Source organism: Rhineura floridana, chromosome 2 (genome assembly GCF_030035675.1).
Source record: "Rhineura floridana isolate rRhiFlo1 chromosome 2, rRhiFlo1.hap2, whole genome shotgun sequence".
In the NCBI taxonomy this organism is placed as follows: domain Eukaryota; kingdom Metazoa; phylum Chordata; class Lepidosauria; order Squamata; family Rhineuridae; genus Rhineura; species Rhineura floridana.
The window spans coordinates 188,439,089-188,457,887 of NC_084481.1; the positions used below are offsets into that span (position 1 = coordinate 188,439,089).

Sequence of the window (18,799 nt, forward strand, 5' to 3'; positions counted from 1 at the left end):
ACAGTGAGTAATAGTAAGTGTGTGGAATTCTTCAAATTAATGGCAGCATTTTAACAACTGTAAAAGTTTATGTAGTTATTGCATAAACCTTGCTTATTAGAAACACAAAAGAAAGTACCTACAATAAGATATTTCAATTTAGCTCAGTTTATCATTTTAACTTTAAAGTAGCATAACTATATATTTCTAGCAGACCAATGATTATAATTGTTCTGTATTTTAATATTTAAAATCTGACATACCTGTCTACTACTATGTTACTTAAAACGTAATTAGAGGACTGTCACTGATTGAAATCCTAAACACACTTGTCAGTCAGCCTTACTTCAGAGCAAACATGGTTAGGATGGTGCTGCTTATTTAAAAAAGTGAGTTATAAGATATCTGCAATTCAAAATTAAAGTCTTCTCCTGCCAGTTCTATTAAAAGCTTACTGCAGCCATTTACCAAAGGGGGGAGGCAGAATGACATGGCAAATTTGCATTCAAATGAAAGGGACTTCAAAAATCTGTTTCTCATTTAACCTTCCAGCCAGAAACGTTATTTTCATATGTAAACAACTGTTGCATAATCAGAACTTTTCTAGAATATAGATTTTTATAAAACACACACACAGCCCTATAAATGTTAAGAATGTCATTTAATAAAATGGCATGTTTCTAACATACATTGATTGACTTCTAACAGTTTCACATATTAGGAAAGATTTTAAAGAAAATTTAATCTGGTGTCCAAATATAACATAACATTACTTTAAATATGAGGTCATCTAAACATCTGTCTCCAATATATCCATGGGGATTTAAATCAAAAGTCTGCTAAACATGTACAATCATTTAAAAAATAAATAACAGAACAAATTTAGTCTTGATTATGATTATCATGAATTTTAAGAGGAAACGTTTATTCTAATAAGAAAAGTCTGAATTTAAAGTCTATTGACATTAAAGTAACATAATTTCATACGAAGAATATGACACTGATCTATATTTACTCTAATTTTGAGTAATAGCTTCTAGTCAATACTTGAGAAAGAAGACCTGCTCTTTGACAATTTTATATTTGGGGGGCCTGCACTAATGCAGTATAATGGAAGAAATGAGTTAAACAGCAAGATTTATTTATCTATTTCTAAAAGAATATAATCAGCCAAAGCTAAGCACTTTAACAGCTATAATGTGTGGTATCCATCTCTGTCCATTCCCTGATTCCATACCACATGGAATGACTCTACACCAGTGCAACCACACTTAACTCACTTGCTGAAATCAATAGGACATGTAATGCTTGACCATCACCACCAAGAGCAGCCCCATGTCACATTCTTTCACCCCCTCTCCCTAATTTCCCCGTCAATGATATAGTGAAGAGGAACTGCAGAAGGGAAAGGAACCTCCTTGTTTTATTTATTTGCTTCTGTGCCACACAATAAACAAAGTAGCTCGGCAGTAAACATAACACATCCATAAAACAGCATAAAAATACTTAGTCAACATATGCACAGTAATACACAATAACCAATGGAAAAGACATGTGTAAACAGAAAAGCAGGTATCTGAAACATAGTACCAATGGTGCTTGCTTAATTTGTATTTAACAAAATTTATATAATACTCAATTCCAAGCAGTTAACAAAAATAGTAATAAATCAATAAAAACAATTAAAAATAAGTAAAATATTTAAAAGGTAATTAACAGTAAAACAAAAAAATTAAAACACATAATATCTACCTGTTTTTGCTGAAGCAAAAAGGACTGTAATAAGAATGGTAATAGATCTTAAGGAAGGTAAAGATCTTACTTAAAAGAGCTGGTGTAGAGTAGTAGCAGAGTAAACTACTACTAAGGATTGTGACTGAATATAATCTCAGCCTCACTAAGGTCCCATCGGCACTATACATTTAAAGCAGTATCATACCACTTCAAACAGCCATGGCTTCCCCCCAAAGAATCCTGTGAAGTGTAGGTTAAGGGTGCTGAGAGGTTTTTGGAGACACCCCCCCATTCCTCTCACAGAGCTACAATTCTCAGAGTAGGTTAGCAATCAATCTCTCTTCTCAGGAACCTCTGAAAATTATAGCTCTGTGAGAGAAATATGGGTCTCCTAACAACTTTTAGCACCCTTTAAAAAACTACAGTTCCCATGATTTTTTTGAGGGAAGCCATAACTGTTTAAAGTGGTGCAACTTTATACACTTTAAAAGTGTTTAGTGCCTAAGTGGCCTTAGGCCAGAGAAGATGAATCCAAGGCTCCTATTGCCTTCCCAGCAAGCAAGGGGGATAAATAAGCATAGGCTGTTAGTATTCCTTCTCTGGCCGTGCCCAACAGGACTTAGGGAAACAGCTTGAAGGCGGCTTCCACCAGGAATGCAAGGACCACATTTCCCCAGCTTGTTTAGGCTTGTTCCGTATGTCTCCACTAGGCGTCTCCTCCTTCTTCCCTCTATTCCCCCTTTATAACTTCCTTGCCTTCCCACCTGCCTTAAGCTCAGCTTCTTCCCAGACATTTCGCAGCTGCTGCAGAATGTCCTACCCTACTTCCCCCACAGGTGAAATCCCCAGGCAATTTCCAAATATGGTATTCTCAGGCGTCTTTGCATGGTTGGTGCCTGGTGGTGTGAATCAGGACCTACTTAAAGGGCCAGGTGCTAGCAAACGACTTGTGAGCCCTGGTGGCCCACCACAAACAATTACACAGAATAATGGAGGATAAAGCTGGCAATGGCTACTAGCCACAGTAGCTATGTTCTACTTCCACTGAATACCAGTTGCTGGGAATCACAAGCGGGGAGAGCACTGTTGCAATCAAGTCCTCTTTGTGGGCTTCCCATACACATCAGGTTAGGGTTAGAGTGTTTTCAGATGGGTGTTTATTTTGGAATTGGTGCCATTTAATACTGGGTTGCAGTTTAAGCTTATAAATAACACTGCCTTATGTATCCAAATGTTAGTGGAGAATAGCTGCAACTCCAGAATATTGATCTAGTATGGGAGTCTCAAAGACTGAACTTTCTGCAATTATATTTTATGTCACTGCTATATTCTGCCACTTTTTAAAGAAAATGGGCCCTGATTCAGATGTGGACACACGGAGATGGAGGGAGGGTTAAGTTTTTCCTTTCTGTGCCTGTTTCCGTCTAATAATCTCAAAATTGGCCCCACTGTTCCCTCACAGCACCTTTGCGGGCAAATAGGAGCAGGGTGAGTTTCAGCTGCTATCTGGCACAGGAAAGAGAAAGTTAATCCCTGCCTCCCACATGTTACACTCCCAGTTGGGGCAGGGAGAGCATACTGCTGCATTTTCATGAAAAAGGAAGCAGCCAACATTAAGCACATTAAGAATGCTTTGTAAAGTGTAACAAGTAGCTTGGCTCTTAAACAAGTACAGTCTACCTCTAATAGTATGCAAAGCTGGAAATGAACTCTCCTAAAAATGTTTGCAAACATTTGAAAATGTGTGTGCATGCACTCGTGCATATCACACTCACTCCATACTCCCACCACCACCATCACACACACTCACCCCTTTGCCATCTATATAAATGTTTGCTGTAGATTCAGTTGTAGCAGAAATGTTTATTCAATTGCATTACCTCAGCATATTAGTCTCAATATGGGTAGGTGATCTGAAGGACTGCCTGCTCCTATATGTGACTGTGTGTGTGTTACGTGCCTTCAAGTCGATTACGACTTATGGCGACCCTATGAATCAGCAACCTCCAATAGCATCTGTCATGAACTACCCTGTTCAGATCTGATAACTTCAGGTCTGTGGCTTCCTTTATGGAATTGATCCATCTTTTTTTGGTCTTCCTCTTTTTCTACTCCTTTGTTTTTACCAGCATTATTGTCTTCTCTAGTGAATCATGTCCTCTCCTATGTCCAAAGTATGATAACCTCAGTTTCATCATTTTAGCTTCTAGTGATAGTTCTGGTTTAATTTGTTCTAACACCCAATTATTTGGGTTTTTTTCACAGTCCACGGTGTGCGCAAAGCTCTCCTCCAACACCACATTTCAAATGAGTTGATTTTTCTCTTATCCACTTTTTCCCGCTGTCCAACTTTCACATCCGTACATAAAGATCGGGAATACCATAGTCTGAATTATCCTGACTTTGGTGTTCAGTGATACATCTTTGCATTTCAGGATCTTTTCTAATTCTCACATAGCTGCCCTACCTAGCCCTAGCCTTCTTCTGATTTCTTTACTATCGTCTCCATTTTGGTTAATGACTGTGCCAAGGTACTGATAATCCTTGACAAGTTCAATGTCCTCATTGTCAACTTTAAAGTGACATAAATCTTCTGTTGTCATTATTTTAGTCTTCTTGATATTCAGCTGTAGTCCTGCTTTTGTGCTTTCCTCTTTAACTTTCACCAGCATTCGCTTCAGATCATTACTGGTTTCTGCTAGTAGTATGGTATTGTCTGCATATCTTAAATTATTGATATTTTGCCTTCCAATTTTCACACCACCTTCATCTTGGTCCAATCCTGCTTTCCATATGATATGTTCTGCGTATAGATGAAACCAATAGGGTGATAAAATACACCCGTCTCACACACTTTCTGATTAGGAACCAATCAGTTTCTCCATATTCTGTCCAGAGTATAGGTTGTACATCAGGACAATCAGATGCTGTGGCACTCCCATTTCTTTTTTAAAGCATTCCATAGTTTTTCCTGATCTACGCAATCAAAAGCTTTGCTGTAATCTATAAAGCACAGGGTGATTTTCTCCTAAAATTCCTTGGTCCGTTCTATTATCCAACGCATGTTTGAATACCCATATTCTCAATTTATATGAAAATACCCATGCATTAAGAACTTCAGCTGAAGCCATCCCACTGAGGCTCCAATATGTGCTCTGTGGCCTGACACCTCTTCAGCCAAGAGGAGGGCAGGGAATTAGCTTAGGGAAGAGGCAGTGGAGGGCTCCCTCAAAGATGGAAGAATGGGGGGGACTCTCCTCCTGCTCCAAATTTGCAGTGTGAAGATGTTGGCAGTGAACCTGGCAGCACTGTTTTCCCACTGAGGATTGGTGAGGAGGTGGAGAGAAATAGCATTGAACTACATTGCCTACCGGAAAATGCCAGCAGCAATCTTTATAGCCCCTCATTGCTTGTAAAAGGACACCACTAGTGAATCATCAGCACTGCAGTTCAATGCACACAGCCTTGCAATGATCTAAAGAAGAGAAAGTAGTGATTTACTCCCCCCACTGCCAGTACTTTGACGCCCCCCCAAGGTTCACTTCTTACACATACACAAAGAAGTAAAAAGGACAGAGAGTGGCAGAGGAAACTGGACTCCCCTTTCTGACACTCAAAGACCCCCTTAAAGGGGCTTTGAATCGTTGCTTGAATGGGATAAAGGAACAAATTCATATTCAGGGTATGAACCAAGCTGCTTCCCCATTTCTACTCATCTGTCAAGGACCTATGCAGTAACTTTTTAGATAACAACTGAAAACCTTTAGTCACCCACGTTTTGACAACATCAAATCTGTGAAGAGTTCACTCATAATTTACTGCTGTTGAGTGACAAATTGTTGTAATTTTTCCATTTTAATTTTGTACTGTCTTATTAAAATGCATTATTTTTAGTAATTGTTGTGAGCTGCCTTGGACAGCCCTAGGAATGGAATGGCTGGATGTAGTTTTATTTTTAAATAGAAGATAAACAAACAAACATAGCCTCTTGTCCATAAAGATGGCAAGTTCCTCTGGTATCTCATTTTCCCCACTAAACTCTTTTCCCATCCAAGTTAAATAAATCTGATATTCACCTGTAAAGAGAACAAATTTAAAAACACATTTTTTTACTCTTTTCTCAAATTCTTTAATATGTTAAAGCAGCATTACACTGCCATCCAGTGGCCAATTTAAGACATAAATGACAGTTTTGTGTGTGGGTATGTGTGTGGACTTAACCAAGTGTCTTAAGCAACAAAGATTGTAGTTCTGTACTACACAGAAGAGAGTCCCGGTGACTTCAACAGAACTTCATGCACAGTACATGCATATAGGACTGCAGCATACTAATAAAAAAGACATTTCTGTACTGCTAACAGACCTAAATTATTGACTCTACTTAAACAATAGCAATATACATTTTCCCTTAAATACCACCTAAAAACTTATTCATGCAGACTGGCACAGAAAGAAAATCTGCTCTGAAGGTCTTGCAATCCTTTGGAGCAGATTTGTGGGAGGAGTGTGGGGGACTACAAGGGGAGATGATAGAGGGGAACTCCTGTTGCATGAGCAGAAGTCTATTCCACTCATCTACAGATAAAATTGGATTTCACCCAGAGGTCCAATTTGGTAATGCAATCAAGTAAATTGGATAAACTATTTGTAAACTGTTTGTTGGCTTATTTAACAGTTCTGTATAAATAAAAGCTACCTCCCAGAGTTCCATCACATCCTAATATTACACCAAGACATGGACATGATGATGTGCAGTTGACTGACCTATGGTGAGAACTGACTCAATTAACAAGGGTTCCTATAAAGTTTTTACAGCAGATAGTCTATTTTCCATGTTCTAGGGCACAGCCAAGAAGAGGAAAACCTTAACCATTGCTGCAGACACTGGAGTCATCAAGACAGCTTTAAATCTCACCCAAAACATTTTTCTAAATACACTTCCACTTTCTGCCCTCTAAATGACTTGCTGCCATTTGTGATATGGTGAAAATAAAGCACTGTAACTGGGGGCAATGAAGCAAAATCCATATGCGACCTCAACCCAGCCTCTATCAACTGGAATCCTATGGGAGTGTTACAGTGTGCCTGTGGGGTCCCTGCAGAGTACAGAAATCTCTTCATACGCATGTTGCCCATAATAAAGGCATTTTATTAACTCTCATGTAAATAGCGGATTATTTTACCAGTATTTACGTTTGGCTACACAATAGATTAAATCTGAAGGAAATTCCATCAAATAGTAATTAATGCAGTTAAGAGTACTGTCATTTCAGCTTATGGAGAAAATAAAGTAGTGTAATTTGAGGGGGGATGTGTTTTTTTATATGTCTGAATGTGTTTTTTGGTATGTCTAGAATTGTCTACATGTAACCATTTTTTTAAAAAAAATTCTTGTTATCCACAAAACAACACCTAAATCAGAAATGGGGAACCTATGGCCCTCCAAATTCTGTTGGACTACAACTCCCATCATCCCTTACTATTAGCCATGCTAACACCATCCAACACCATCTGAAGCGCTACAGAGTTCCCCATATTGGGCCTCAATGCTGTGAACATGTGGCAGTTCACAAAATAGAGAGGACAGGCAGACAGTGCAGGGTATTTAACTTTTCTTTTAAAAAAAATAGAATATGTAAACTCATCAACATATATCAAAGTAGGAGTGGGCAATGGTAAATTCCAGAACTGGGCCCCAAGAAATTGTGTCAGCTCCAGGTTTTGGAGGGTCCTTAGATAAGACACTGTCTAAAGGCTTCCCTCCCTAACTGAGCCCCAGTCCTCACTGAGCAGGTCCAGGGGTCTCTCATCAGTGGGCCCCTGCTGGGGTATGGGCCCTCAGTAGATGCCCAACCATAGATGCTGGGCCTACTAAGAGTATAATTTGGTTAGCCTAGCCTAGAGAAAAAGTGGGAGAAACAGGAACAGTAGATTGCAGTTTCACACAAATGTTTCCCTGGTCAGCTGCCAGGAAGAGGCCCAAGGGCCAAAATATAAAAACCTTGCAGGATCCTAAGGAACATTAAACTTCATCCACGCACTTGAGTAGATCTGGTTACAGAGTTTGGCTGTTTGTTTCCTTGTAAACATTAGGAAGAACATAGAGAAGGGGCTTGGACTGAAATGCTAGCCAGCAGGTAAGGAGTGAAGTGTAAGAGAGAAAGAAGACACAAGACCCTGAAGACAGACAACAAGAGGGCAGGTACACAGAAAAGGAAAACACCCACCTCCATGATTATATGTACCCTGCACAGGGCTACCAAGATGATTCAGCCATGCTCTCCTAGTTAGGGTTGCCAGGTCAGAAGCATCTCAAACCCTGAGATTTCAGGGGCAGACCCAAGTGATGTCATTAAGCATGATACATTAAACATCAACCACAGTTGTTTGGAGCATACAATTCAAACAAAAACATTTCTCTGATTGGAAATTAAGATAGAAATCTTAGCTAAAAGATGGAGCCTGGGTAAGGAAAATTTACTCTAGCCTACTTGCCTCTGGCAAGGAGGATCTAAGTGCCCTCAGGCTACCCAGTCACCAGAAGGCCATTGTAGGAAGAAAGGAGCCTAGTATTGTGGAGATGTAAGATGGGAGAACTCAGGAGTAAAGATGGATGCCCCTGAAGGCTGCAATTCTAAGCACATTTACTAAGCCCCATAGAACTCAACAGGATTTACTTCTGAATAGATATAGTTTGGCTTGTGCTGTTGGTAAAGCTTGGCTAGGGATCCTCTGCAAAGAAATCCATATTCAAGCAGGGTTGGCAACTCCGTCCCTGGAATGTCCTGCTCCTATCTTTTAACATGGTTGCTCCAAACCTCTTTACAGATTTGACCCTTCACGTCAGAAAGAGGTCTGAGAAATGAGTAAGACTATAAGAAGATTCTCTACCCCTTTCTGTCTACCCTGTGGGCTGCTATAAACTCACTTTGACAGCCAACCCAATTCCAGTGAGTAATAACTGACGGAGAGAAAACACACATGGTTTGGTTTACCTTCACAGGCAGCAGCTTGGGAACAACAACAACTGCAGCCACACGTCCAAATATGTGAATTTTCTTTTACCACTATTGGGCAAGAAACAAACCATCACGCTACCAACAAGGTGCATCATCAGTGGGTTTAAGGGAGTTGAGCTGAGCATATGGAGACACTGTTGTTGCTTTTATGGATGCAAAGGAGTTAGGTCCAAGGTAAATGAAATGCAAACAGAAAAGAAAAACAAAAGACAGTGATGATTTCCTAAATGCAATATGATACCAACCACGACAAAATTCCTGTGAGTAAAGCAGAAAAGTCAGCATCCCACAACCAGTCAGGATTCCTAACAAAAAACCAAAACCAAAAAAAATCCTGGCAACCAGTCAGCCAAGGTCACAGAAATCCCCATGAAGCACAATCTGACCTGGGGGTTGCAGGTAATGCAGAATGCTGCGGCACGATTGTTGACATGAGTAAGACCCTATCAGCACATAATACCTCTGCTCTGAAATCTGCATTGGTTGCTGATTTGCTACCAGGCCAAGTTCAAGCTGTGCTTTCCATGTTATGGGTGCCACATAGTACTTGTTCTGCTCTTGTAAGAAATCAGTCCTGTTAAGTGGCAGCACCTACACTTTGGAACTCCTTGCCTATTGACATTAGGCAGATGCCTCTTTTCAGCACCTGCTAAAATCAGTTTTCTTGAGGCAAGCCTCTCCAGGCATGTGGAAGCTATTGTGTTTTTAACTCATTGTAGGTTTTATTATTTTGAATGTTTTAAAATAATTGTCTAACTGCTTTTGCCAATAATTTTATTGTTTTAATTCATCTGTAAACCGCTTTGAGAGTTTTTACAATAAAGCAGTATATAAATGTTGTAAATAAAATACATAAATAAATGTTGGAGTCACTGTGGCCCTTGAGTCTCTTTCCACTTTTAGGAACAAAGGAATCTGCCTTATACCCACTCAGGCCATTTGGTACCATCTAGCTCCGTACTGTTGACATGGACTCGGATTGGCTCTCCAGGATTCCAGGCAATAGTCTTTTCCAGAAATTGAATTTTGGACCTTTGCATGCAAAGCATATGCCCTACCACTGAGCTACAACCCTTCCCCTGTTTAAAAAAGTACCTTCTAAAATTGTTCTTTTCAATTCACTAATTAATGCACATCATGCCTAGGGCAGATCCACACCATTCATTTAAAGTACATTCAATACACATTTGAAGCAGATGAATCCCACCACAGAATCATGGGGACTATAGTTTCTTAAGGGTGGTGAGAACTATAACTGTGAGGGGGAAACTACACTCCCAGGATTCTTTAGGGGAAGTCAAGATCTTTCAATGCGAGTTGGATGTGCTTTAAATGTATTGTGTGGATCTACTTCATAAACTTTGCCTACGTGTAAATCATTTTAATTTTTTTTTTTCAAAATGGAAATGAGCTATGAAGTGTACCGGGTGACCATGGACTACTCACCATTTCTCAGCCTATCTGCCCCTCAGGATGAAAACAACAGAGGGGAACCATGATCACCCCAAGGAAGAAGGGCATACTTAAAATGTAGAGGAAATAATAATCTACAACCATAGTGTGAAATGAAATACTTGTTGGGACACAGTATGAAGAAATATTTATATAAGCGTGACTGTCACAGATGTTTATTATTTACACAACCTTTAAAGATATTTATAGTGCAATCCTATGTTTGCTTACTCAGAAGCAAGTCCCAATGTATTCAATGGGGCTTACTGAAGCAGGGAAGCATGCACAGAACTGCAACCTCAAGTGATAAGGAACTTCATTCACCCAACCCAAAATTCACAATCATGCCACTTTAAGCTGTTCTGCAACTGATTATATTTGTTTTTATGGTTATTGGATTTTAAAGGGATTTATTTCTTATTGTGAGCTGCCTTGGCTTCCAATCACCAACCCTACCTCACAGGTTTGTTGAAAAGACTCCATATACACAAACACACTGCAGATGTAAAAATACATACATCCCATATAATAGTTTATTGTCCAACCAGTTGGTCATTGCAGAACATTTTTAAAAATCAGTATTAGTGTCCTACATAATAAAAACTGTGATACCTATGTAAGCCCTGCCTAATTGCTTTAAAAATAGGATTGGAGGGGGAGAGACAGATTTACAACACAAACACAATTCTTTGCTATGTTCACTCAAAAGTCCCATTAGTTTACAGCACAATCCTAACCATGTCTACTCAAAAGTAAATCCTATTGAATTAGCATTGCAGCTTTACTCCCAGAAAAGTGAGTATTGGATTAAAGCTTCATATTGGGAAGGTTTTCAAAACACTGCCCTCTTCAACAGCCCAGGAAAATTTAAACTTGTTTGACTCCTCCACACAAGAGAGAACAAGACTGAAAGCTATATACTTATCCAATTTATGAGATTTTCAGATAAACAGGAAAAAAACAACTACTTTCTGGCATTGCAATGGGGTCTAGGCACTGCCTGGAGGTCAACAAATCACAATCCTGATTTCACTTATTGGCTACAAACCTGAAAGGGCAGGGATAGGACAGCCTGCTACAAGCTGATTTAACCAAAGTTGCAGGGGACAGCTACATTTTGGTGTATATCTCATGAACCAGACCACCTAGAAACTTAATTTTTTTAAAAAAAATTAAAGCTGAAAGGCCAGAGATTAACGTGACTCACCCGGAGATCCAGAGAGGACCCCCAAAATCCAGAGTCTCCAGGCAAAAACCGGACACCTGGCAACCCTACTCCAGATGCCATATAGCTGCAGAGCACTCGCCCTTTCCTCATTTTTGATTTATCAGAAAGCAGTATTTACCTTCCTGGATGACATGCTTTATTCTGAATTTCAATGCAGTGCATTTGCTTGTTTCAACTCATGAGAACTTCACCTACCCAGGCTATAGCACACAATACTCTTATGGCTAAACGTAATCCCTACAAATCCCTGGCCTTTCTATCTGGTCAGAATATTGACATGGCCTTCAGAATAACACTCGTATTTTAGGAACACATTTCAATAGCTATAATTGTTAGCAATTCTGCATGTCGAGACAGGAGCCAACCTCACTCTTAAAAAAAACACCCACAAGCTTCTATTCTTATATGCTACCTGGGGTCCAATTCACACATTTTTGATTGAGTAAAGTGTTTCCAGGTCATGGTTATTTTAGAACTGGGAGAAATGTGTGAAAAAGCTCACATGGGGGAAGGAATTAACACTCTGACATGAATCAACATTTTGATAGCTATGTTGATCCCACAGAATAAAATGCACAGAGTAATTGTGTTAACAATTAGAACAACTAATGCTAAAAATACTGGAAGTAGAACTAAGAATATACTGAATTCTTCAGGCATAGCTGTTCAAAGCAAAAAATAAATAAATAAATGGGATGAGACTGCTTGGCATTTTTGAAAGATGAAAGCTGGATGGAAAACTTTTTTGGTCTTGCTAGACCTCCCAGGAACGAAGTCACGAAAATGTTTTTCCTATCTTTTGTAAATTGTAGGGAAGAAAATCCAGTAAACAGATACAAAAACTAGATTTATACGGTATGTTTTGATCTCTGTTACTGTTTGACCAGCAGTAAACTTACTCGAACCAATATTCATAAAATCAGGGCAAATCTTACATATCTTTCCCTGCCAAATTCTGTTCTCAGATAGAATAGTCACAGTCCAAAATCTGCCATATTTTTTATAGATTATTCCTTACATTTGTTATGACTTCCTGCAGTATCTCAATCCACACACTGTTTTTAACTTTTTTCACACCAAACTCTGAAATTAAGTCATGCATTGGTAGACAAGTACTATAATATAACATTCCATATCAAATCAGGTTCTCAGAAGGATTGTAACCGACAAACTTTACTTAAACTCCAAGGAAGCAATGTTAAGTACAGCAAGATATAATACTGCTATAATACTACTACGCATATGAAGCAGTGCAACATAATCAAAAGTAGATGTATGAACAGAACATCACTTTTTGGACATTCTGAAATCAGGAAAAGAACTCACTTTAATAGTGTTATCATCAACATAATGCACAGACAGTATTGCTGCATGTACCCCAATCTCTGAGCAGTGTGAGACTTCTGGGGTACCTGCATTTACCCAGGATTTAGTTCCCCTGGCCTAAATTATCATTATTTTCAGTTACAAAAGCTTTTCTTCTAGTTTACCTGTAGGCAATTCTTAGCTGGCACAGGAAGTAACCCTTCCTGGGTAGGGGGAGGCTATTATACACAAATATATCTCTACTAGACAAATGTGTTTTCATAACTAAAAAATTCAAAACAGTTAATCCCTTAATATAGCACAGGTGAAATAAGTTCAGAAAACACATTAGATAGGCAATGCAGATGAAATTAAGCATGGTTATTTAGTGGTTAGAAAGTTGCAGTGTTGGGAGTCCTCAGTAATAAAGTCCTTTCTCTAACTACACATTATGATTATCACAGAGACCAATATTTGTGACACGTTTCCTGTCCCACAGCTACATCATTTAGGAGTGCTCACATGACCTCAGGTCACCATGCAATAAAGCTCTCACTTCCACTCCACGTCCTTGGCAGCAACTGGCAGGTACAGCAAAATATATTGTTATGAGCATGAGGGTTAGAATGGATGATCTCTGTTAGTCCCCTTTCCAGCCTCTGATTTGGACCTTGGAATGAGGAACTCACTCTGCTGGTCAGATGAGTCTCTCCTTTGTTAAACAAATAGAGTGACCAAGTAAGATAATGGGCCCAGTTGCCCAACAATGGGCCAGGAAGACCCTTTTGTCATTGAAACTTGTCAGGAGAGCATCCCCCCTGCCTGGAGCCCAGGAGAAACTTGTAGTTTTAGTAGGGTCTAGAGAATACATGGTGTAGTGGTTAAGGTGTTGGACTACGACCTGGGAGACCAGGGTTCGAATCCTCACATAGCCATGAAGCTCACTGGGTGACCTTGGGGCAGTGACTGCCTCTCAGCCTCATGAAAACCCTATTCATAGGGTCGCCATAAGTCGGAATCGACTTAAAGGCAGTACATTTACATTTTAGAGAATGCTTGGAGACTGGGGGCAGACAGAGAGGCTGCCTCTCCGCATCATGGCTATAGGATGTCTCTTGTAACTCCAATGGAAAAACTGGATATTGGACTGCTGATGCATTGAACCCATCCATCTGAAGCTCAGGTTGGAATGTGTGTAAATAATAAACCATATTTCATAAAAACACCACAGTCTCCACTGACCTTCCCAAAGGAAACCAAACCCTGGAGGAGCGCAGGGACCCCTGAAATCTCACCGCTTGGAGATTGGGAAGGCGCGCAACAATATTAATGTGATTCATGTAGTGAGTGGTGCTAAACAACACAGTTGGGAATATGGGAAACTCGGTGCAGGGAGTGGAGAATGATGTTGCCCAATGATAAAATACTGATGGCCTCTATTATTTCCTAAGAGTAGCTATCGCTTTTACCACTTGAATGAGAGATAGACAAGACTGCGAAAACAATCAGGAAATCCAATGGAATTAAAAAGAAAACACTGAGTATGTGCATATGTAGCATACACATACACTAATAACTACAATGTTGTTCAAACAGGTTCAAACCATCTATGAAGATCAAAAAATAGTAATGCTTGCCCACCAGAACTCAGTTTAGAAGATCAGTAAAATGGGATAAATCAACCACAATACAAATAAAAGACCTCAAATTAAACAGAACTCTTCCTCAGGCGGAATATTTTCAACCACTTAAAGCAGTGAAAATATTTCTGGCTGTGAGATCTCTGCAGTTTGTTTCAATTTTATGGTGTCCAAGCAATCTTCTGTTTAACCACTGGACCTTTATATAAGACACAATCCTAAACTAAGCAGCCTGCAAAATAAAAGAGCTCTGCATGTGTAAGCAGCTTTCTGCGCACATTTCTGATTATAAAACATCCGCATACAATCTTTATTTGCATTGTAATATGCCTCTGAATCTCATTGAACTAACTGAATACATCTTTTGATGCAAATGGGTATGCACATCTGTATCCAAGGCCACCAGTAGTGTTACACTTGTGGTTCATGATCACAGATGTATTATTACATGTACTGTTATAGCCCACTCTTAAGCGTGTTTACTCAGAATAAGCCCAGCTAATTTTAATAGTTTTTCCATCAGTGTATTCTCAGAATTGCAGCCTTGGTATTAATACTGCACATTGATACCCACACTGAACAACTTCACAAGAGTATTTAGGCTGTACTCATAGCATAAGAATGAAAGATTTGTTTACAATATATTTGTAAGTATTAAGCACTCTTTCCCATTACCAATCACACACCAATCAGTAGTACTGGAAACTTTGCTTCTGGGTGTGGAACAAGACCATTTCCATTGTATACTTGAACACTAAAGTCTAGAATTTTTTATTTTTTTTTAAAGTAAGAGTTGATCCACAAGCTTTTACCAACCACCTGGTGGCTAAACAAAAGGAGCCCTAGAAGCTTATTATATTTTGTTAGCTACCCCTGAATTAAAGAATACAGTTCATCCAATTAATGTCTAAAATACTTTTAAGGATTTGGATCAGACATAACACAACAGTACAGTAGTAACATCTGTGCTCTGCATTCAAAAGAGCCCATGTTCAATCTCTTAAGTGTCTCTAGATAGGACTGGGAAAGACTCTAGTCTGAAAGCCTGGAGAACTGCTGCCAGTCAGCATAGGCAATACTGACCTAGATGTGGCAATGGTCACAGCTTCCTTATATCCCTATTAAACTCTTCCATGTTGGGCTGTGACCCATAGGCATTACTGTCTCTAGTTGTTTTCCATAGAGCCTGCAAGTTTGGAGAAGTAACTGTTATCTCCTGGCCGGAGAGAGAGCAGACATCCAAGGCCAGCGGTTGTCATGGTAACGTGAGATAGCAACTGGGAAAGTTCTAACAGAGTCTGTAAGTTGTGTCTTCTGAATATTGCCTCTGAACTGTGAGGCTGGTCTTCTGTGTAATGTCTTTGAACTGAGAACTTCTCTCCTAGAGGGGGGGATCTTAAAGCCTTAAGCCATAATGTCTTAATAAAAGACTCTTAACCTGATCTAATGCATCTGAGAAGTTTCTTGAGCAACTTAACTCCAACGTAACGTATGCTGTTTCACGCAACAACACACACACATCAACATTCCAGCACTCCACTTTAAGACTGTTAGAAAAGTCCCGAAGTCTATAGTTTCAGTCATGCCCACCTTTCTCTCTCCCCTCCCCTCGTTGTTTTGCTTAACAGCCAGCTAAAGAAGAGTTCTGGTGAACTCAAAAGCTGTGACATTCCAGTTTATCCCAACAAAAGCACTACTACCTTTAGTGTACAAATACTCTGTAAACTAGTGGTTCCCAAAGACCTGATTCACTAGAAAAGACAATAATGCTGGGGGAAAACAAAAGGGAGTAGAAAAAGAGGAAGGCCAAACAGGAGATGGATTGATTCCATAAAGAAAGCCACAGACCTGAACTTACAAGATGTGAACAGGGTGATTCATGATAGATGCTCTTGGAGGTCACTGATTCATAGGGTCACCATAAGTCATAGTTGACTTGGAGGCACATAACAACAACAACAACCACTTGAAAACCGCTGAGAGTCTAGGCCGATCACTTAAGGATTTCTCTGCCTCTTGTAGCTATTGTAATGTGTAGTGCTAGATGCTGCATGATTTTTAATTGTATTTTTATTGCTTCTTTTATTTCTTATGTATTACAATTTATTGTATTCCACAGAATTCAAACTGTAAAACAATAACACAATATATAAAATGAAACAATTAAAATACAATTAAAAGCAATTCAATGCGATGGATGTGCCATATTCAGCCACCAGTCCAGAGACATGTCATGGACCACCTGAATGAAGCTCACAGGCTACTGGTAGTCCGTGGACCACAGTTTGGGAACCCCTGCTGTAAACCATTATATATGACAGACATGACATGTTGCAAAGGAACAAATACTAACAACTCCTAACTATCAATTGGCAATCAGAGAAAGCTACGTATTGTTAGCAAACTCTGAACATCTGACTAAAGCATTCCACCACCCTCCAAATCTACACAGATTGTTAACATCAGCTGTACTCAAGCTAGCAATCGGCCATTCCGGGTCATGGGAACATATGGAGCTGCCTTATACTGAGTCTGACCAATGGTCCATCTATCTCAGTATTGTCAACACTGACTGACAGCGGTTCTCCAGAAGTTCAGAAAGGATTCTCTCCTAGCCCTACCTGGAGATGTCAGTGATTGAATCTGGGACCTTCTGCATGCAAGGCTCTGTGAATCCAAATACTGTATCGCTTGCGTTTATCTCAGGGAAACTTCAAGAGCACTACACAACCTTACTATTACAAAACAACTATAACAAACAACCTGCAGCCTCTGCAATGTAATTTACACTGAGTGCAAAAGGCCAGGATGCTATTACACAATATAAACAACTGGCTGCACACACATTTTAAAAACCAATAAATCCACAATGTGACAAAATTGGAACTACCAATTCGGATAATCACAGTCTCTCTAATTTATCAATTAATAGATATGCCATCTGATCGAAGCCACCCTTCCGAATATAAAATCCTCAATGGTCTGCAACTACCACCTTAGGTACAGCGCCCTTGGATTCACATCAGAGCAGGTGAAGAAGGTGGAAGCCGACAAGTTCTGGCTTAACGTTTTGATATCTCAGTTCTGCCAGTCATTGTAATAAATAGTTTAGTGCAATTTTCCAGAGGAAACTTGTCTAAAGTACGGCTTGATGCTTTAAAAAATCGTCTGACATATAACAAAGCCGCACGCATCCACGCACGCTTTCAATTCACTTACAGAAGTAAACAACCCGCCCTAACCAAGAACTCCTCCCTTCCTTTCAAGGCAAAAGAGGAGTCCTCGCAGGAAGGAATCAAACTAGGGCAGACAACTGCAACGCTGTACTTCCTGTAGCCGAAGTGGGAAGGGCGGCCGTCAGAAACCCAGGAAGAGGAGCCTATTGCTTTGAAGAGGCGGGCCTAACGAGAGCGAGTGAAGAGAAGGGGGATTTTCAGACGTTAGGACAAACTTGAGTTGAGTTGAAACCGAGAGCCCTCGGGCTGCAAATAGCCGAGAAGCCAGCATGGGAGGGAAAGAGGGCGCGCGAAGATGGATTCACTAGGTAAGACGGAGTCGCGGCTGACTTACCCGCCGAGCCACCGGCCAGAATCTGGTGGGACGCCTCGTGCCAAAACCGCCTGGGTTTCCCTGCCATCGTCACCCGCACGCAGGAAAAGAAACTAAGGGAGGAAAGCAGCGTGGATCGATTGTGGACTCGCAGTACAGGCGCAGCAGCGCGGCTTCAAAACGTGTCGGCGGTCCGGGGTTGTGATAGAGAGGCAGAGCCGTGCTTGGGGGAGGTTGGAGCGCCTCCTTTTAGCTTGCAGGGGAGAGGAGGCAAGGCGTCCCCTGGGCTCAGAAATAGCGACTAAGGGAGAAGGGAGGGATCAAGCTGTTCAGAGTTCAGCTGCCCATGCACCCTTGCGAAGGTGAGGCCGCTGTCTCTCCCTCCAAAGCCTTTCTGGACCCCCCTCGGCACTGCAACTTTTATACGGCACGACTGGGATCCGAGCCAGAACCGGCATAATGGCCGGAGCCTCTGCTCTACATGGAAGAGACCACGGCAGCTCCAGTAATGTCGGGCTATCCGCCCGGAACGTCAATACGAATCCTTTTTTCTTCAAATAGTTTAGACACAGAGAGGAGGAAAGAAGGAAGAGAGTGGCTTGGAGGACCAGGCCGGCTGAGCCACCTTCTTGAACAATGTTCCCTTGTCGCTTCTGGTAGCAAGAGAACAGAGAAAACATCATCTATACTTTCCCACTGTTGCAAGAGACTTGTGGAATAATTTATCACTATTTTTCAAGATGGTAAATGAAAATATAGATACTGAAGTTGCCTAGAGACTTGGCAAAGGCAGCAAGGCAAACAGGTGGCACAATAGTATCTTCTCATTGCTCATCCCACTATTCAATACTACTGGTGAGATATGAGAAAACAATACATGTGTGATAATGGAA

At 40.4% G+C, this 18,799-nt stretch overlaps 1 protein-coding gene across 2 annotated transcripts in view; it reads right to left on the bottom strand.

Moving 5' to 3' along the window:
• Positions 1 to 18,284, bottom strand: part of SLC25A21 (solute carrier family 25 member 21) — a 532,071-nt gene extending 513,787 nt beyond the window's left edge. For both annotated transcript variants that reach the window (XM_061611678.1, XM_061611677.1), the window contains exon 1: positions 17,928 to 18,284. In XM_061611678.1, coding sequence (XP_061467662.1) covers positions 17,928 to 17,994 — 67 coding nt within the window. In that variant the 5' untranslated portion in view covers positions 17,995 to 18,284. The remainder of the gene's footprint in view (positions 1 to 17,927) is intronic.
• Positions 18,285 to 18,799: the final 515 nt, after the last annotated feature.